The 22,342-nt window shown below is 38.6% G+C and overlaps 1 protein-coding gene across 4 annotated transcripts in view; it reads right to left on the reverse strand.

Annotated features, from left to right (window-relative positions):
* Positions 1-22,084, reverse strand: part of LOC307160100 (CASK interacting protein 2) — a 68,823-nt gene extending 46,739 nt beyond the window's left edge. For all 4 annotated transcript variants that reach the window (XM_079873948.1, XM_079873947.1, XM_079873946.1 and 1 more), the window contains exons 1-2: positions 21,814-22,084; positions 15,235-15,795 (exon numbers count right to left, since the gene is read on the reverse strand). In XM_079873948.1, coding sequence (XP_079730074.1) covers positions 15,235-15,328 — 94 coding nt within the window. In that variant the 5' untranslated portion in view covers positions 15,329-15,795; positions 21,814-22,084. The remainder of the gene's footprint in view (positions 1-15,234; positions 15,796-21,813) is intronic.
* Between the last annotated feature and the right edge of the window lie 258 nt (positions 22,085-22,342).

The following is a 22,342-nucleotide window of genomic DNA, read 5'->3' on the forward strand; positions in this document are numbered from 1 at the left end:
TCTCGTGTTATGCATCACGTTTGAGCTTCAGCAAGAACCAATGAGATTCATCCTCCTGTTACGCAGCACGTTTGAGCTTCAGCAAGAACCAATGAGGTTCATTCTCGTGTTATGCATCACGTTTGAGCTTCAGCAAGAACCAATGAGATTCATCCTCCTGTTACGCAGCACGTTTGAGCTTCAGCAAGAACCAATGAGGTTCTTTCTCGTGTTATGCATCACGTTTGAGCTTCAGCAAGAACCAATGCTTCTTCACTTTATATGATAAACAGATTTAATTTAGTCTATTATTCACATATTTACATTGGTCAGCGAACATAAACAGAAGCTCAACCAAACCTGCTTGAAGCGCTCAATTCATATGGATTAGTTTTACGTTCTCTTTATGAACATTTTGAAGCATCAAAGTGCAAGTTGCTTTATTGTGTTTTTCTGTCATATTTGGACCTTGATTGAATCGTTTGAATTTAATTTGGATTGATCTCCTGTGAAGAAACTCGATCCAGGTATCAGAAAGATACACAATAATCTCATTTAAAAAAAAAAAATGAATGACTTCAGGGTGCTTTGTCATTGTAATTTACTGTCACTTCATTTAACACAATGTGCCATGGTTAAATCCATTACGCAGATTTCCCCAAAAAATCAGAACGGAAAAATTGGAAAAAAAAAAGTTTGGGGCTGCTGATGAGGTGTTTCTGCACGTCTCAAAAGTAGACCCATAACATCTGATGAAGAAATAGCAGACTCAAGGAAATTTTCTCGCTATTCCAAAAGAGAGAAAAAAAACTTCTCAACTGCTTTATGACAAGAGGCCGCCTTAATTATAAGTGTGCAAGAGCTCCAAAACTACAATTTGATGAGTAAAGTGCAAACAGGTTATGAAGCTAGTAATAAAACAAACCATAAATGTAAAGTGCAGCCTGTCAAGACAGAGAAAAATAAGATGCTGTCATACTAAATTACGTGAAAGAGTTACAGCTGCTTTTCTGAATCAACACTTTGAATAAAGAATTTTAGACTGGCGGAAAAGCTATGCTTTTCATTAATATTTGTAATGGCCCAAACCACCATCCAGATCACAGGTGCAAGGTTGTGCCAGTGGCCACAAGGGGAATGCATTTCAACTAGGATTAAAACAAGCCGTAATTTCCTCCTGCTGCTTCCTATTATGTCTCAAAAGCAACAACAGAAGAGGTGGAGATTATTCAACAAGAGGGAAACATCTGTTTCAGTCATGGGTTTTCCCACTACAACCAGAGGATCTGGACAACTGCATTGGAGGCATGTGAGAATAACCTGGAAATAACCCTCATATTCATGCAGCGCTCCACATTAAGTCATTGATCTTGAATCTGAAACATTTATTGTATTTGTCTAGAGAAAACAATTAATCTAAGATCAGATTTATGACTGCAAAGAATTGAGCGAAATAATGTATCTTCAATTAGCTGGAGCTACAAATGGTTTTAAATTCTGTGTGCTGTCAAGAATTGTGGTATTTCTGAAAGAGAAGTGTGATTCAATCCCTCAAATCATGTTGGCCAAAATTACCATTTTGAGGCAGTCCTCACTTACAGCCACCGCTTTAAGTTTTGAAACCATTTTTTAGTGGTAATAAGGTAGAATGCAAAGCCTCATATCAGAGGCTGCGTAGCATGCAAATGATCCGCGCTCTGAATGTGGGTGTGTGTGATACACGTGGACAAGGCAAATAGAAGAGAGTCACAGCTCCAGTGCTGAGCAGCTGCAACACCATGGCAGGCCTGTTTCTGTGTGGCTTCTCTCACGGTTTGTTGACTCAGCAGAACATTCAAAGTGTCACTTAAGCACAGGTGATGACATAATGATGAGGATGATGATGATGGAGGAAGAGACCAATCAAAACTGCTGAGTATGTGGTATGTTGATGTGTGTGTTGATGCAGAGGTGGTTTACTAAGCATGTTCTGCTAGTAGTCATTTAGCTAAGACTTTTATCCAACTTGACTAACAGTTTGCTTATTGCTGCTTCAGTCTTCCATGAGTTTAAAGGGATAGTTCACCCAAAAATGAAAATGTTATCATCACTTACTCACCCTCATGTTGTTCCAAATCTGTATGAGATTTTTTGAAGAATGTTGGTAATCAAACAGTTGATGGTAGCCATTGACTTCCATTGTATTTTTTTTTTCCTACTATGGAAGTCAATGGCTACCCTCAACTGTTTGATTACCAACATTCTTTAAAATATCTTCTTTTGTGTTCAACAGACGAAAGAAACTCATACAGGTTTGGAAAAACATGAGGGTGAGTAAATGATGACAAATTTTCATTTTTGGGTGAACTATCCCTTTAATTGTCTTCATCAAGGGTGTAATAATGGGTGTACAGTAATTTGTTCATCCAAATAAGCAAATCAGAGTTTCCGCCATTACGTCACACTCCCTTTTACATAAGCTTCACTGTTCGTAAATTGTGTAGCATACAGCTGTCAAATGTATTTTTAGTTTCTAGAAATATCAAAAAGTGACCAAAAAAAGCATATTTTTTGACATTTTCATGACAAATAAGCACATTTTCAGCAAAGCTAAATGACTAATTTCCCATTACTGTAACACAAAAAAGAGATTAAATCTGATTATAAAGATATTTACACTGTACATTCTGATAGTATACGTTGCACTTCCTTTAATTTGTGCTGATTTAAATGAAAAAAAAAAAAAAAACGTATTAAAGTAATAAGAAGCATTAAAGGAACAAGAAGTTTTTTCTCTTCTTTCTTTTGATTTTGGGCTGAAAAGTGATCTGATCCGTTTTCACACGATTCACTTTTTAAAACAAAAATATAAAATATTTTAGTACCAATTTCTTGGCCAAAAAAGTGTTTTTCTTTAGAATGCATACAGCAGCTAAAACTGTTATTCAACACCACACACACACACACACACACACAAAAAGGAATGCATTTTGTTCTCATGATGAAAAGGAAATTCACACCCCACGCTTTGTTCAGAATGGCTTTTTTCCTCCTATCCCAAACTTTCATCGGTTTACCCAGAATCCGCTCTATTGCACAGAGATCACGTGCTGCTGGCATGTGATTGACCGTATCCGTCTGAGATACGCAGGCGCTACAAGAGATAAGGTGACAGATTAACAGCAGAGCGCTTCTCCTGCCATATCTGTGCTTTGGCTCACGTCCGTTCATCTCCATATGAAAAGAGCTGGAGCATTTCCATTTCTCCCGTTAAAATACATTAGAGAGCTCATAAAAACTTAATCGGTATTTTGTGGATTTTAGTCCACATCTATTAGCTTTTAGGTCATCTATAAATTAGTAGTTCTTGAAGTAAAAAAAAAAAAAGAAAAAAAACCTTGGCATAGATATAAATTTTCTCTTCCAGGAAAGCAGACTAAACATACAGATATTTTTCGAAGGACTGTACACACATTTTTGTTAAATTAAAATATATCTATCTTTAGTAAATTGTAAGGATTATGTTCTGTTTAGTTTTCCTGTGTTCCTGTTTTTCTTTGGATGCGTGTGCTCATATGTGCTCAATCTGCTCATAGATTGCTATGTATATATAGCCCAGACTGGGTCATCTGACTAATCAGAGCAGAGTCGACCAATCACAACAGACTGAACCATCTGACCAATCAGAGCAGAGTACACCAATCACAACAGACTGAGTCATTTAACCAATCAGAGCAGAATAGACCAATCAAAACAGACTGGGTCATCTGACCAATCAGAGCAGAGTAGACCAATCACAACAGACTTAGCCATCTGACCAATCAGAGCAGAGTAGACCAATCACAACAAACTGAGCCATCTGACCAATCAGAGCAGAGTAGACCAATCACAACAGACTGAGCCATCTGACCAATCAGAGCAAAGCAGACCAATCACAACAAACTGAGCCATCTGACCAATCAGAGCAGAGTAGGCCAATCACAACAGACTTAGCCATCTGACCAATCAGATCAGAGTAGACCAATCACAACAGACTTAGCCATCTGACCAATCAGAGCAGAGTAGACCAATCACAACAGACTAGGGGTGTAACGGTACGTGTATTCGTACCGAACCGTTTCGGTACAGGGCTTTCGGTTCGGTGCACGTGTGTACCGAATGACTGAATGCAATATTTTGTGTGCGGAACATAGGTACATTTTCGTGTTTCCACACGGACATATTAAGTGGCGGAAGTCTCCGCGTTCAGCGCAAATCCCGCCCTGCAGCTGATTCTAATGTTTTTTCCTATTAGACATTCTCTGGTATTACCAGTGTTTTACCCGTCGTCACTGTAACAATGAAATAGACTGCAGACCGAAAAAAAGCTTTTCCGCTTCGTGTGCGCCGCCGCACTCTCCGTTCCGTGGCGTGCGCGCGCGCGCACGCGCGCGTGTGTCGTCGACGACCCGCTGCGCTCTCTGCTCAATGTTCGAGTCCGTGTTTGCGCTGCGCGTTCTGCTCTGTCGTTAACGGCCCAAACACTCCAATCATGTACCGATCACGCACTGAAAAAGCAAAGTCCGCTCAAATAAGGTGAAATTTCTCAGGAGTAACTTTAGATTTCTGTTTGCTGAGCTGGTATAGTCATGCTGGCAACAATGGTAAAATGACCTGCTCTGATCACATGCTCTGGTAATAATAGCTTTGTACTATAGCTTTGGACTATATTTTATTTTGATAATTATTAAAAAAGTGGAAAAAAAAATCTTAAATTGATTATGTTGATTGATTATTGAAAAATAATAATACATTAATATATTTGTTTAATATTATTTTAATATAGGGCTATTTTCTGTTCCTGCACTGTAATCATAGTTATTTATTTATATTTTTCATTATATTTTATTATGTGATATTGGTTTGAGACTGAGAGTGTTTTATTTAGTGGAGAACTTTGCAGCAGTATTTTATTTCTTATTCTTTTTTTATTTTATATCTATTTTATTATATTTTATTAAAAAGTGTTTAAAAAAGTGTAAACAACTTGTTAAAAAAAGTTTATAGTAATAAACAACCTGCAGTTTAATGTTTGCATTTCTTTCCCTTACTGTACCGAAAATAAACCGAACCGTGACTTTAAAACCGAGGTACGTACCGAACCGTGATTTTTGTGTACCGTTACACCCCTACAACAGACTGGGTCATCTGACCAATCAGAGCAGAGTAGACCAATCACAACAGACTGGGTCATCTGACCAATCAGAGCAGAATAGACCAATCACAACAGACTGGGTCATCTGACCAATCAGAGCAGAGTAGACCAATCACAACAGACTGGGTCATCTGACCAATCAGAGCAGAGTAGACCAATCACAACAGACTGGGTCATCTGACCAATCAGAGCAGAGTAGACCAATCACAACAGACTGGGCCATCTGACCAATCAGAGCAGAGTAGACCAATCACAACAGACTTAGCCAACTGACCAATCAGAGCAGAGTAGACCAATCACAACAGACTTAGCCATCTGACCAATCAGAGCAGAGTAGACCAATCACAACAGACTGGGTCATCTGACTAATCAGAGCAGAGTCGACCAATCACCACAGACTGAACCATCTGACCAATCAGAGCAGAGTAGACCAATCACAACAGACTGAGTCATTTAACCAATCAGAGCAGAGTAGACCAATCAAAACAAACTGGGTCATCTGACCAATCAGAGCAGAGTCGACCAATCACAACAGACTTAGCCATCTGACCAATCAGAGCAGAGTAGACCAATCACAACAGACTGGGTCATCTGACTAATCAGAGCAGAGTCGACCAATCACAACAGACTGAGTCATTTAACCAATCAGAGCAGAGTAGACCAATCAAAACAGACTGGGTCATCTGACCAATCAGAGCAGAGTCGACCAATCACAACAGACTGAACCATCTGACCAATCAGAGCAGAGTAGACCAATCACAACAGACTGGGTCATCTGACCAATCAGAGCAGAGTAGACCAGTCACAACAGACTGGGTCATCTGACCAATCAGAGCAGAGTAGACCAATCACAACAGACTGAACCATCTGACCAATCAGAGCAGAGTAGACCAATCACAACAGACTGAGTCATTTAACCAATCAGAGCAGAGTAGACCAATCAAAACAGACTGGGTCATCTGACCAATCAGAGCAGAGTCGACCAATCACAACAGACTTAGCCATCTGACCAATCAGAGCAGAGTAGACCAATCACAACAGACTGGGTCATCTGACCAATCAGAGCAGAGTAGACCAATCAAAACAAACTGGGTCATCTGACCAATCAGAGCAGAGTCGACCAATCACAACAGACTTAGCCATCTGACCAATCAGAGCAGAGAAGACCAATCACAACAGACTGGGTCATCTGACTAATCAGAGCAGAGTCGACCAATCACAACAGACTGAACCATCTGACCAATCAGAGCAGAGTAGACCAATCACAACAGACTGAGTCATTTAACCAATCAGAGCAGAGTAGACCAATCAAAACAGACTGGGTCATCTGACCAATCAGAGCAGAGTCGACCAATCACAACAGACTGAACCATCTGACCAATCAGAGCAGAGTAGACCAATCACAACAGACTGGGTCATCTGACCAATCAGAGCAGAGTAGACCAGTCACAACAGACTGGGTCATCTGACCAATCAGAGCAGAGTAGACCAATCACAACAGACTTAACCATCTGACCAATCAAAGCAGAGTAGACCAATCACAACAAACTGGGCCATCTGACCAATCAGAGCAGAGTAGACCAATCACAACAGACTTAGCCATCTGACCAATCAAAGCAGAGTAGACCAATCACAACAGACTTAGCCATCTGACCAATCAGAGCAGAGTATACCAATCACAACAGACTGGGTCATCTGACCAATCAGAGCAGAGTATACCAATCACAACAGACTGTGCTCAACTCGCGGAAAGGAGGGGGTTTAGAGAGACAGGATCTTCAAGCAAGTTATTTTAGACTCTTTGAGAAATTAAGTGATTTGCATTGTATATTATGAGAAAATAAAACCATCTAACCCTGATATCGCCATTATCATGAGGGATGTGCATTATGTATCATTGACGATAATATATTGTAATTGTTGTTTTAACGATATGGAAGCTGACAATATCGAGTATGTCACTTACTTTGCAAAAAACAAACAAACACGCCATGCAGCAGCATGATGGCAAATGTGATATTGGTTTTACGCAGAAGTTCAACCCTCTGGTGCTCTTCGTCATTTTTGACTGAAAAATGTAAAGTTTGGTTTTTAATATTTTTTTTAACTTCGTCTGAATGGTATGAAACTTGGTAAAGGTTTTGGCACTTGCTATGTGTACACACAAAAAAATCATGGACATGATTCGAAAAGGTTAAATTAATGCTCCTGAAAAAAATAGTCACACTTTTGCTCCTCGTGGTCAAAAATGACCCACTGGAAATTAATGGTAGACTAATTTAATCTAGTGGAAACATTTGGTACTGTGTCCAAACAAAATCTGACTGAAAGCTCATTTTTTGGAGATATCAAGCTCAAATGTGGAACACACTTTGTTTAGATTTATGGCATTTATTTTCTTGTAGTTTTAGAGTATAACATGTTTTTGAAAATATATATTTCATATAAAAATTTTAAATAGTATTTTTGTGCATTTTTCATAGTAATAAACATAAACTTCTGTAACTAAAAAACAAAACAAATAATTTGCCAAGTGTCGTCTTCAAGAGATCAAACTTTTCTAAGAAATCAAGTCTGTGCTCCAAAGCATTTTATTTTCAGGTCTATGCTCAAAACGTGAATAAATGGATTGTAAACTACTGCGTAAATATAATGTAGTACCATAAAATCCCCTAAAAATACAAAATATTAAATAAAAAACACTATCAAACTAAAATATAGCACATTACTTTCATTTAAATAAGAAAAAAAACAGATTTCAGTCATTTTTGGCCGCCATGCGAAGAGCACCAGAGGGTAACAAAAAAGTATTTTTTTAGACCCAATATTGTCTGTTTTTGCTCTATTTTGCCAACAAAAATATTTCCAAATAAAGCCACAACAGAGCGGTTAATATGTCTCTATTTCGTTCCGAAATGATTCAACATTTTTTAATGAATCGGTTGAATAAATGACAGGCCAAAGTACAAACCCAAAAACACACTTGGTACACTAGTATTGTGTTGTACACTAGTATTGTGTCTCCGCACAGAGAGTCTTGCAGTACCTGTTGAACGCACTCATTCAAACCCTATTAGAGGACACAGAGAGCGCTGTGGGGCGTACATTCCCTCTAGCTGACATCATCTCTCCTATTCTTGTGCATTTTTTTCCCCTCATTCAAAGTTCGGAGTGTTATGTCGAAGCCTGGACAATGGTTGGCATGCTCGGAGAAGGAAGAGTGCCAGAAAAGTATCTGTGAAACACTATTAAGCTCCAGCTCAAGGCAGCTGTGGCTCATAAGTCACTGCATACAGTGTTCTGAGGTAATATTGACCTATTTTCCACATACTACCAGATTCTGCTCCCGCATTCCTGTGTGGAAAAGAAACGTGGCGTAGTCACTGGTCGTATGTGACGGGGCTTAAGCATTAATTGACTTCAGTGTTATGAAGCTCTGTTGGGGTTTTACTAAAAGCTGTGTGCACTTATAGTAACTTTCCATCCCTAAATACAGCCAAAAAACCCCGGCTTAAGCAGGGATACTTCAGGCTACTTGTGCATGTACGCTAAATGACAGCAAAGCGGCATTTGAGGGACTGTTCTGTGGTTTATTCAGAATTATTCTGGCCTCAGGCAAGACTGTAGTACTTTTCTCAGCACAAGTCCTCTGTGTCAGGAAGATAACGTTTGAATGCGCATTCATAGGCAGAGAATAATTGCCGTAATCTCAAAGCTATTCTGTGACACACTAAAGACTGCATCTGCGAGTCTGATGGACACAACAAATGCAGGATAAGGAGATAAGACCGTGACAGAAAATAAACAGTGCATGGGTCAAATGCACGCGCACATACACAAACAGGATGATTACAACCAATCAAGTGTTCAGATGGTTTACTACTCTCAGAATGTAATACGAATGTGTTTCAGGCCTCTAACAGACACATTTCATGTGGAGAGTCACTTTTTTGTGTTTTTTCTGATATTCTCAGAAAACTAAAATATATTTTAAAAAAAAAAGTGGTATTGTCAATAAATCTATGTGGTCTATATCAAATATTTAAGATACACACTACAATTGAAAAGTATAAGGTCAGTAAGATTTTGTTAAGAAATGAATACTTTTATTTAGCAAAGACACATTAAATTGATCAAATGTGACAGTGAGACTTTGAACAGTCTATTAATTGAATAATCCTGAAAAAAATTATCACGGTTTCCCAAAAAAAATTAAGTAGCACAACTGTTTTCACATTGAAAAAAAGCGTTTCTTAAAGGAGGCTTGTTTCCGCAGCGGAATAAAACGTTTAAAAAGATAATTGCGACTTTTTTTCTCACAATTGCGAGTTATTTTTTCAGAATAGTGAGATATAAACTCACTATTGCGAGTTATAAAGTCCATTTCTGAGGGAAAAAGAGATTTATAAAGTTTATATCATGCCATTCAGAGAAAAAAAAGTCAGAATTGTGAGGTAAAAATTCGCAATTACTTTCTTTATTTTTTATTCTGTGGCGGAAACAAGCTTCCATAGTTTCTTTAGCATCACATCATAGGCTATATATTATATATATTCATATATATGGCTGTTTGGCTGAAATTATCAGAGATAATTCAGGTGACAACAGATGCCTTATAGCCTTGCATAGGAATATTTCTCATCTTCTGAACAGCACCTGACATGCTCTCAGGACGTTTCTCTTTAGCGAGCCAATTAAACATTTAGCAGGCAAGTGTCAGACTCGACAGACAACCACCAAACAGAGACAGAATTTCACAGTCTGTCAAAAAGGGTTTTAACACGTCCCCTTCAATATGCCCCAACCCCCCAACCAAAAGGAGAAAATCTCATTAGTTTCCCCTAGTTTTTTTCACTAGTTGTGATGGGGGTTGCTTGATATTAAGGAGCATCATTAACATGCAGTTAAACCACTAACTAATGAATGAAAAACCACCGCAGTGGCTCTTTCAGAGGATCAAATGAAATCATCTGTGATTCTGATGTTGAGCGGCGTCAATACAAACTGAGAAACAACCACCACCGCCGGCTCTTTGAGGTCAAAACCACATTCGAGTTTTAAACAAGAGAAAACACTGATGGGGAACTTCTGCACCCTGAATCCAAGGTGCTGGAGGTTAGTGGTGGGTGGTATGACCAAAATCTTATTCTGTAATTAAAAAACTCTGAGGAACTTAAAAAGAAAATTGGTTTATATGTCAAATAACCATGAGGTAATGCCTATATTTGGATAATCCAGTTAATTAAATACTTCACAATGGTACTTAATCTGAGTACATTCTCAGCAACGAGGATAAACATGCTTTGTGCCGACCACAATGTGCTTTGTGTGGCAAATTACTTGGTGCCGAGAGCAAGAAACCATAGAAGTTCAAGAAGCATTTAGAAACTCAACACTCAATCTTTAAAGACTGTAAATGACACTTCGTTGTTGATGCATGTACAAAATTGTCGATAATCATCATGCATGCTTTTGTAACATTATAAATATCTTTGTCACTTTTGATCATTTTCATGTGTACTTGCTGAATAAACGTATTAATTTCTTTTAAACAAAAAATCCTACTGACCCAACACTATGACACAGTTTTCTGGACTGAAAGAGGAAATGATGGATGTAGATGAAATTTCACTCTGGTTGAAGCAGCAAAAGTAGAAACCAAACGACAAAGTGTGCCTGTCGCGGCAGGCTGGGACAAAAACTTGGATTTACATGGAAGAGATAACTCTTAATATTTGTCACTTTATCATGTTGTATCTTGTTCCTTTGAAAAACATGTCTATGCCTACAAACATCCCAGAACTAAAAACAACAGGACTTAGAGGATCAAACGTCTGGCATAAATCTGGAATCATAGAGGATTACTCCATGGATTTAACCCAAAACATTACCACACTAACACACACAAACAAATTACTGCACAATTCCACCCAAACCTCCGACTTCCATCTCTTATTGGAAAGACAAAAGGTCAAGAAGAGAAAAAAAATCCATCCTACAAAATCCAAAGTCAGCGAATATCGGACGTGCTCCGGACTCACCATGAGAACTTTATCAACATACTGTACATACAAACATGGAGATCTAAAATGGGTCATGATAAGAACAGGACATGATAAGAAGGGTCTCATATAATACCCTATAATCTGTTTGTCCACCATCTGGGTCTTCATTTATGGATTTATGAGAGTCTGAAGTGGGGTGAAAGCAAACCTGAGCTGGCAGATGTCAAGGGGAGCAACGGATGCGTTCATCATCAATGGATGCATTAAATGTTTGTTGGGTTGCGCAGCCTGGGTGAGCACGTGTGCGAAGCGCAAGGTGATGAATTAGTAAAGCTGCGAGTTGGAACAAAGGGTCGTGGGTAATCTGACAGGCTGCGGCGCAGCCCCTGAGGGACTGAGACAAAGCGGCGGGAACGAAGGGGCGGAGGCATGCTGGGTAGGCTAGTCAGCTGGCCGGGTCTTCTCCAGCCTGAAGGATGAGGGCCACAAAAGCCCGCCGCGCGTTAATGACTGTATGAAAGCGTTTATGACCCTTAGCGCACTAAAGATGACATTATAGAGCAATTACTCAGCCTGTGTGCCACTCACACAATGGCTCGGGCCTTGATTCTGGCCTGAAAGACAACAGAGAAGGTTATACACAAGATCGACTCGTGACCCTGTCCTGCCTTGAAGTGACTGCGTTATCTGTGTGTGTTTACACACACTTGGGGAAAGAATAGCTGAGGTGGTGCTGGGTTATCATACTGGCCTCTCGCTGGCCCTGGAAATCAAATCCTGAAGCTTAAGTCCAAACAAAAACCCAACAGTCAATTGTAAAGGTAGAAGTCTCGATGACCAGGTGTTAAGATGGCAAGGTGTAGAGAAAACAAAAAACCCCAAGGCTGAATCCGAAATCGCCCCCTATACCCTCAATTAGGGTGTTATTTGAGGACAGCCATTTGTAGTGGTGTCTGAAACCATAGTGGATGTTATTGAGTGCAATTATTCAATCCCATATTGCACTGCAATAACAAGTGTACAGGCGATGTACACTCAATGGCTGTCTGAATTCGCTCTTTGTTTTCATTCACTCCTTCAAATGATCTGTATTAGTGGACTAACGTAGGGAATAGTGATTGAGGATTTAGGGGGTGATTTCGGATCCAGCCCTATTCTTAGACCTAGTCTTTCCCATGAGGCCCAGGCAAACATACTGCCAAGTTACCGGAGATAAATACAGGCACCTGTCCAACAAGAGGACACAATCTTCAAAAAGACAAAGATCCCTGTGTTTCAATGGTTAATTACAAGCACCTTCGCAAACATGTGAAAAGGTCACCTGCAAGGTACAAAGGTATATTTAGAGCTAAGGTCGCCCCAGGTGTGAAGTCGCATGAGAGTATTTTCCTTTCAGGGCAGCAATTATCCATGATGTGTATATACAGTGCAGTAATCTTCAAAAGTTTAGGATTACTCTGCTTTATTTTAAAGGCAAAATATAATCAAAATCTGACTTTTCACGTGTTTAAGTGCTATAATCGGGTCCCCAGTGAATCTACTAACACAGAAAATGTGAAAAGTGACAACCCAGTAACTTTGTTTTGGTAAGCCTTTCTCTTTGTTAAAAAAAGAGAATAAATTTGGCATGTTAAAAAATAGCCAATCAGATTTTGCTCCCCTTCTGACTGCCCCTTAATCACAATATCACTCTTATTAATCACTCTTAATCACTCTTTTTAATCACTCTTATTCTGCATTTGGTTTTCACGAGCGACAACAGTTCTAACGCAATGGTAAAAGTTCGAGCAAAGCATGCAAACTGTTCTGCATGTCGTTGGCTGCACAGAGCACTATTTGACCAAAAAATTTCACAGCTGTCTTATAAAGACTTCAGGGAACTGTGTCAATTTGTGTAAAAGTTGAACATGACGGCACATGCAAGTCGATGAGATTAATCAATGTAACTCCACAACAACTACATAAATGTATATCCACTAACCATTCAGAAACGTCCAGGTTAAGTCTAAAAGTTGTACCTCTTCCTGAGTCTCTCTGTAAGGCTACTCTGCTACTGGTTATTTCTGAGATTTTGGATGAGTGAGATTATTCGTGTGTTTTGTTATTGCAGAGTATCCGAAGCTCGTGTAAAGGATCGGCCGTCTTCTGAACGGGGAGTGGGGAGCAGCAGCTCATTTGCATTTAAAGGGACACACACAAAAACTGTGTGTTTTTGCTCACACCCAAAAAGGGGCAAATTTGACAAGCTATAATAAATGATCTGGGTTGTTTTTTTAGCTGAAATTTTACGGACACTTTCTGGGGACACCATAGATTTATATTACATTGTGAAAAGGGGCATAATGTCACCTTTAAAGAAATTAGGCCAAATACTTTTATTCAGCAAGAATACATTAAATTAGGGATGCACCAAAATGCAAATTCGTCATAAAGGTGTAAGTCTAGCCTTTTAACTTAAAATGGTCCCAAACATAACTTCAACACACTCGCTTCATTTCTCCTCGTGTCTGCTTTACATGTTTCATGGTTGAGTAGCAGGCACACATTGCTTAATCCACTATCGATCCATTTTCTCGATTGAATTATTATTGACAATTAATCAATTGTTAATCATTAGTCATCGATTAATCGTTAGCATCCCTATTTTCTACAAAAAAATACCATTTCAATTTAAAATGCAACGACTGATTTGCACAATAACACTTCTTTACCATAGTAAAATGACTTTAACATACAGACTTTATTGGCATATTGCTTTTACAACTGTCTCTATATGTTATCCCAGAGAAAAGACCCTGTTTCTCTTCTGATGCCTGGCAGTTTGTGAGGTCTTATTGGGGGAGCATGTGTCTCTCTTCCCCTCTACAGACTGGACCACATCACAGAGAGCATGGGCTCTTTATGCTGGAGTCGAGTGCATTCAGCTCTCTCTTAATGTGTTGCCATAAAGAGATAAAAGTAGAGCGCAAACACGCAGTAGAGTCTGTTGATGTTATCAGGACCCGGTTGGCAAGATGTTCCAAAGGCCAATCACACTGCTCTTAAAGAACACAAACCAGGAGATAAAATAAACTTCAAACAAAGACCAACTGGAGGGACTGGGAAAAACAGGCATGAATGGGGCTCTCCGGGCAGTGAGTTCATTCATGTTAGATCATTAGAAAGAGCATAGAAATACACTTAACCAAAACAACAGTCACCACTGTTGAGCAGACAAGCAGGTCCCGATCTTTGACTTCCTGAAATAAACCTGTGTAACTGGGCTTAGTGTAAGTAAATATGTGCAAATGTGTTTCCCAATGACTTTATTTGTCATGAATTCTGCAACAATTCTGTAGAAAGCGTGCGCTGAATTCAAAGTTCTTCACATCCCCACATTGCATGCTTATTTAGTAAATATTGTGGCTAATTTGATCATGCTTTCAACCATGAATTAGCATGCAAATTAACCCAAAATTTAAATCTTTCATCATTTACTTACATCGTTCCAAACCTGCATGACCTTATTTCTTCAGTGGAACAAAACAGGAGAATTTGAGCACATTGTAGCCTAAATATTTCAGTCTGTTCCTCACTTGAAGCCATTGTATGGCTTAAGAAAACTCGGAATATAGTCTATGAATAAAATTGACTACTATGATGTACTTTCAGTGTATTAAAAAAGAGCAGCATGGACATAATGCTAAACTTCTTCTGTGGAGGAAAGAAAGTCATACAGGTTTGGATGGACATGAGGGTGAATAAATAATGACATTTTTCAGAATTATGGTTAAACTACTCTTTAAAATCTTACATAATATCTCTCGCAATTCATGGAGAAAATGTTAAAATCATGCAGAATGTGTTCAACAGTTTACCATTGCAGACCATTTTAGAGCAAATACATGCATATCAAGAACGTTTTTGAGCCCTAATCATGGGTGTATGAATATCAAACCAGGATCATCAGAAGAAACATTCAAACGTTTCACAGCCCATCTTTTAGCTCCCTATTTGCCAACGAGGGGCTGTGAAAGCAAAGACCCTCATGGATACACATCAAAAGCTGTGTTAGAATAGCAATGAACTGTTACTCACTGCTTTTGCTGGCTTTGACCTTGGCCAGCAGTTTCTGTGTAGTAGCTAGATCTCCATTCTTGACCGCTTGTAGAAGATCCTGCTCTTTTCCCATGATCTCCACCAGCCAGAACTCCACCAGCGTCCCACAAGAGTCCCGCTCCTCCCTTACACCTCCATACAGCGGCGCAACCGCGGCATGAACCTATCCCAGAATCCTCTCTTTCGGTAGTGCTTACTTCACTCGGGGTAGGTGACAGCCAGATGTCTGAGAGAACCACAAGCAACCAGATATCCGTATTTCTCCAACAATCGCGTCATCAAAATCAACAGACCGTCTACTTCAGCTCTCCGTCTGGTTATGGATGCGGAAGGCCGGAGGAATGGAAAATCTATTTTGCCTTATGAATTACCTTCCGGTTTTTCGTTCTCAAGTTTCCAGAGCCTTTTCAGAGTAACCGAGTCGGTTTGGGTCGCGTGGAGCTCAGATTCTGGGAACGCAGGGGCCCTGTTGATGCTGTGGTTTAGAAGGTTGAGAACTAAGACTGGAGTTTTGGACAGTTTGGATCAGCAGACCAAGACCTGAAAAAGGAGTCGGCAAGAAAAATAGCACTGTTAATACACCAGCCAAGTACAGTGCATGAGCAAAGCAGCAAGACAGGGAAAGTAAAGCTGAAAACAGCAAGCCTTAGAGACTCTTTTCACCTCTCACACTTGATTAATTCCTTCTCAAGGAAAGGTTGCAGGTGGCAAAAATGTTGCTGAAAAAGTTTACTCAGCAAAGATGCATTAATGATCAAAAATTACAATAAAGACTTATTAGAATTTCACATTGTTTCCACTAAACTATTAAGCAGCACAACTGTTTTCAATGTTGATAATAATCAGAAATGTTTCTTGAGCAGATGATTTCTGAAGGATCATGTGACACTGAAGGCTGGAGTTGATCACAGGAATAACTTACATTTTTTAACAGATAGAAAACAGTTATATTAAATTGTGATAATATTTCACAATATTACTGTTTTACTGTATTTTTGATCAAATAAAAACAGCCTTGCTGAGCTGAAGACTTCTTTTAGAAAAGTGTAAAACATTTTACCGACCACAAACTTTTGAACGGTAGTTTATTTTGAACTGTTTTTGTCCATAATTAAAGTCAGTGAGGTTCAAAATGACACAGTACCCCATTGACAATTATTGCATTGACAAACAACTTTTTTATTATTACATAATATGATGATTGCATTTTCATTTTTGGGTGAACTAAACTTTTAAGCTAACTTTACCAACCAATATATCCGTTTTGTCTGTGTCAATGACATGATGCTCATGCAATTCAATTTGATGTTTTTTGGGGTCATACAATTAAAAATGTCAGGGTGGATAATGAAGGACATAAATTTAATTCTTGAAAAGAAAATCTTATTACATTGTTATAAACATCTGAAAAAACTTTTGTCCGCCAAATCAAAGTATCACAGAAAAGACTTCTGCAGAATCGCATGACTTTGTGTCAAGATCAATAAGCCTCTTAAAATATACGATTACTTGAACTTTGATCCACAAAGCAATGTAAGTTCAGGTTGTAAATGAGGTGCAGCCAAAATTCACCCTACTTTCAGCCTTAATCGTTATGTGTCCCAGACACCCGACAGAAGAAGATGGGATTTTTGCAAAAACGGTCTGTAACCATCGCCAGAGAGACTTCGCATTTACGCATGCACCTGCACATTTAAAATGTGTTGGCCAAGCATTTGTATCTGCATTTGCATGCCTAACCCTAAGTATGAGCAGTAGTAGTAGTAGTAATTCCCTTAACACCACTATTTAAAAAACGCTGAGACTCGCAGTCTAAGAATGAGCATGTGAACTAAAAAAGTCTTGATAGCATACCATCTCAAACATGCTGTCAAAGCAACAATTTTTTGTTTTTATAAAAGCACAAGCTTAATGGTAAGTGTGGACAGTAAAGGAAAGAAAGGAAAAAAGCGCAGCACATGGCAACTTCACCCTCAGCGGTCAGGTTGCCCGGTGTCTCGGTCACACCGTGAGCAGTAAATGAGCACCACACGGCCGTCTCATAATCACTCCTCCATTGCATAACCCTGAACGCTCTTGCCTTCTCTACACACCCAAAACACTCTGAGGGAGTAAGCAAAGCTGCCACTCACAATAGCTGTAATCACGTCCTCTTTCGTTTCCCTCAGGGCCAATAGTCTTCACACCCCGCTGCCAAACCGCTGATAATGTGAGTTTCTGAGCCAGGGTGGAGTGATGTTATGATGGGTTTATAACATTGAAATTTATGAGCATGTTTACAGATGCTCTTTATTACGAGGAAATCCACAGTTCGAAAAAAGAAAGAGGAGGAACAGGACAGGTGAATGTGAACGTGAAGGTAGATCGAACAGCTTTGACTAATGACAACAACTAACAGACAGTAATAATGGTCGGACAAGCCCAGTAACTGGCCCTCATGTTTATGAACCATCATATTCATGTTAGTGATGGGTTGCCTGAACAGGTGGTCGCTATTCATGGGGCTTTCAAGTCCTCTTGGGAAGTCGTAAGTATGACGTCGGGTGCGTTCAGATCACTTTTCACTTTACCTTTTCTACAAAAATACAGCTAGAAAATGTAATCCCACTTCTACCAAATGATGAATGAAGAATGCACATCAGGTGTGTGTTTTTGCAGTTTCTGAAGGTGCTGTAAACTGAATTGCAATTGTACAATACAAGCACTTTTTAGATTAAAAGATCTGATTGTATATGCGCACTACAAATAATGTTTAAAACATCAGTTCTTGGGATTTAAGAATCAATATCGGTTCTTAAAAATGACAATCGATAGCCCTATTCGGGTGGTGATTGTTTCTCATGGGGTCGTAAGGTATTTTCAACATTTACAGGGGTTAGTTGGTGATTTTATTGCCGACCGAATCCAGAACGTCAGGGCTTTTCTCCCACCACCTGGGTAAAAATCCCCGGCCGAATTACCTACTGTTTTTTTCCCAATTTTTTTTTTTATCCGAATCACATCTCTGAGTTTACAAGAAGAGATCACTTCAAAATTCACTGTTTAAATCCTTTTTGATCACTGCCGAGCACCATACGTAATTTGCATGCATTTTAAAGATGTACACTTTTATTACTGAAATGCTGGAAAGTATTTAGCCTACAAGAACAATATTTCATCACCGCTCCACCTCAGCGAACAAAAAGGAGAAAGCGAAAAAAAAAAAGCACGTAAACATTTGAAATGGGTCATTATTGTGGCAGCAATATATGATACAATTTTAAAATGTGTAGGCTATTATGCACAACATTAAAAATACAAACCACCCAGCTTTTATTTTTACCTCATGTAAATAAGAGGCTGCATTCAATTGTTTCTGCTTATTTCCATATTAAAATGACAACCTTTTGAGATAAAATGCAAGACAGAAAACCATTTCAAATATAGCGTAGGCGCGTCTAGCTTTCTATTTTTAAAAATTAGATTTAAATAATAAAATAACAGAACATTATTTTCCTATTATTAAGTTAAATACAAATTTATTCGTATTATTCCAAGCATATGACATTTTGTTTAAAGCAGAAAATCATGCGACTGACCATGCGAACAGTGGGTTCGTGGGATTACAATAAAGTCAATAAATCGTCATCCAAATGCATGAGTTTTATCACTGAGGTGCCATGCAAATTTATTTTTACAGACATCCACATGAGAAACATCAGAATAGGGCTCATTAATATAGAGAAATTTGTATTTTTAACTAGGGTTGTAACGGTATACCAGTATTTATCACGGTATACGATTATCATACCGTGCACAATTGCTTATCTACGGTATTGGGGGAAAAACTTAATCAGGCAGAGAATTTCACCGGCATAAGCAGCATCTTTCACTTAACTGCTTAGACTATCAACTTGCTCCACCCACACACATACAGCAGAGAAAATGAAATTTACAGCAATAGATCGTATTCAGAGCAGCCCCATTACAGGAATGAAAGCGAGGCTGTGAGGGATAGACTTACCGTGTTTTCAATGGCATCTGCTGTAAAAAGTTTTATAAAGCTCTGAGATCACTTATAATTTTCCACAGCTCATGTTGCCTGGGGATTTTTTGTCTACTGAAACTTCTTTGAAATATATTTGTGCAGTGTTTCGTCAGCAGAACAATCCAAAAACACCTTAAATAACAGTTCAATCCACTGAAGAAATCCCTCACAGCTTCGATTTCATTCCCGTTAAAATCAAAGATGGCGCTGATGTGAATAAGGCCAAGGATGTCATGTAAAATATGCTAATTGATCGATGGATGAATAAATTGAAAGTAGAGCTGCCGTTTCGTCTACTACATACTCAAGTACGCGTTGACGCTCAATATGAGGACGTGAGCACATGAACACATCCAGAGCTGCTCTAGAGAACGCTTAAGGATTTTATTTGAGAAAAAACATTGTCAAATACACCCAGAAACTCGAAGGTCTTCACTACAACCCGTCAAAATAAAGTTTGGTTTAACTTGAAGAAATCATGACAGAAGCCTATTGTACATGTACTTCTCAAAATGATGATAATACTAATAACACAATAAATAATATTAAACATTATTGAAGGAATATCATTTTTTTTGTCCATGTTTATCTCTGTTGTGCAGCACTTTGCCCAAAAAAACAAGTAATAAAAACTCAGTGAGTGTTTTAGCGCAATTTTCTCACCTCATGGGATCACAACACTAAGAGATAGTAAATCTTTTCCTGGATTTTTTTTGTGCGTTCCCGAGTTTAGACCTTCCTTAACATAATGCCGAAAACCCGAAGTCTCTAGGTGGTCTGGTTGAGGAGTAGATAGAAGTGCAAGATTGGTGCGCACAGACGCACAGAACAGAAATCATGAGTTAACAATCGCAATTTGTCCGGTGGAAAATTGCGCTAAAAAGGATAAAAGTTGTTCAATTTTCATTTGATTACATTTTAAATGTCTTAAATACATTTTTAGTTTTAGGGGTGTAACAATATATCGCAATACAAAAATGCAACAATATGTATCGTGGATAGTGACAATATGTATAGTGGATAGTTCACCCCAAATAAAAATTTTGAGAGTTTTAGTGTCAGTACGACATTATACACTACTATATATAATGTTGAATATAATGTATAATAATGCAATGGGGGAATATCCGTGGGTCCTAATGCCAAATGTCTTATGTTACCAGTAAAAAGTGGCCAACATTATTTTAAATATATCTAGTCAGTGAAAGAGTGCAAGCATATTCATCTAAAAAAAAATCTGTTTTCAGCTTCTGAAAGAATCATGAATATTTTTATTCTGGTGTCATTATTGTCCTTTGCATTGGGTTTCCAGCACCAAGTCCAAGCCTATTTATTTACACCCCAATGTAAAACCAAATTTAGCATTTTCAGCAGTATATTTTTTGTTAACCCTTTACCATGTGTCTTGGAGTATCGCAATAATATCGTATCGTGAGTTCAGTATCGTGATATGTATCGAATCGTGACATGAGGGTATCGTTCCACCCCTAGTTTTATGCATTAATTTGATTATCACCGTCATTTATAATATAATTGTATTAAATCATAACAAAAATATTTACTAAATAAAATACATTTCATAGGAATGTAAATAAATTATTGATTAAAATAAGTTCAATTGTTTCATTAATCAATGGAATCAATTCCATTGTTCAATTAGGCCCTAATCAATTATTACATTCAGTTGATTTGACATGTTTTTGATTATAGAAATATGAATAAACAAAACAAAGAGATGGTTTCAAGTCTGCTATTATAAAGCATCTGTTCAACCAAAAAAAAACTGTTTTCATTCATTTAATGGTCATTTTAACTTCTGATAATATTAATAATCGATTGTTAAATACTTAATATAGTGAAACTATTATATTTTCTGAGAAGATTATCATAACGTGAAAATGTTTTTAACACAGCCCTTGTGAACAGATATCTCTGACTGGTAACCTGAGGTTGATGAAGGATCAGCTCTTGAGGGGTTTAGAGCTATTCTTCTGGTTACCAGCCTAGATGTTCACTACACAACCCCTTCAATCCATACAGCAAAGTCTCTGAGGACAGACATCACATGTGTGCCAAAATAAACAAACAATGACATAACACTTTTCTTCATAACACCACCATACAACCATAAAACACGCAATAGCAGGCTGGTTAAAGTTAAGGTAGCCTACATCTAATAGCACAATCTAACATTAGTGTCCGCCAAAATACTAGTTACTACAGCTGAACTGAAAGGTAAATTGATATCTGCCGCTGTAAGAAAGAAATATATATAACCATAAAGCTTCATAAACTTTACAATAAAAACAATAAACATTGTATTTTCGCGGGAACTAGTTAGTATGGTGAATTAGTTTGAGAAAACACGAAGGTGAAACGATATTCGGTGAAACCACATCAAGTAGCGCGATAACTATCGATTTAAACACAAACTAACAAAAATACACCTTGCTTTAAACAACATTGTAAGACTTTAACCCAATATTCAGCACAAACAATACTTCCCCGTCAATTATGATAAACACACTTACCATTACATTAGTGTAAAGAGTTCATAACAGCGGGTTCAGGATCAGTGGCTCGTTCACTCGCTCCAGTCCAGACACTTCTTCTTCAACAACAACAACCAACTCAAAGTCACCTTTAGTCAACTCTTGGCCGATAAACACGCTATAAGTGTGAACAACCTCGGCTACTGCTAATCGCGCGCTCGAGTTATTTTCTCGCCCGTATTTTCTCCCAAACTGAACGTCTGCATGGATTTGCATGTGCGTGTTTGGAGAGCTCCAGCACTGTGAGTGTGAGAGAGGCAGTCAGAGCAGCTCGAGTGCGGGGGATCGGCCCTCCTCCAGGGGGAGGGAGCAGCGCTGCCCTGCCGCCCGACGCGACGCGCTCCGGGGCATCAGCTGTGCCGCTCTGCCGCCCTCTGGGACCCGTCCGCGACACTCACCGACTGGAGCTCTTTCAGCCTCATCCTATTTGATGCATTTGTAAAGCACCGTTATATTATTTAGATACTCAAATATAACTTGGTAACACTTTACAATAAGGTTCATTAGT

Source organism: Squalius cephalus (genome assembly GCF_949319135.1).
Source record: "Squalius cephalus genome assembly, chromosome: 1".
Taxonomy (NCBI): Eukaryota; Metazoa; Chordata; class Actinopteri; order Cypriniformes; family Leuciscidae; genus Squalius; species Squalius cephalus.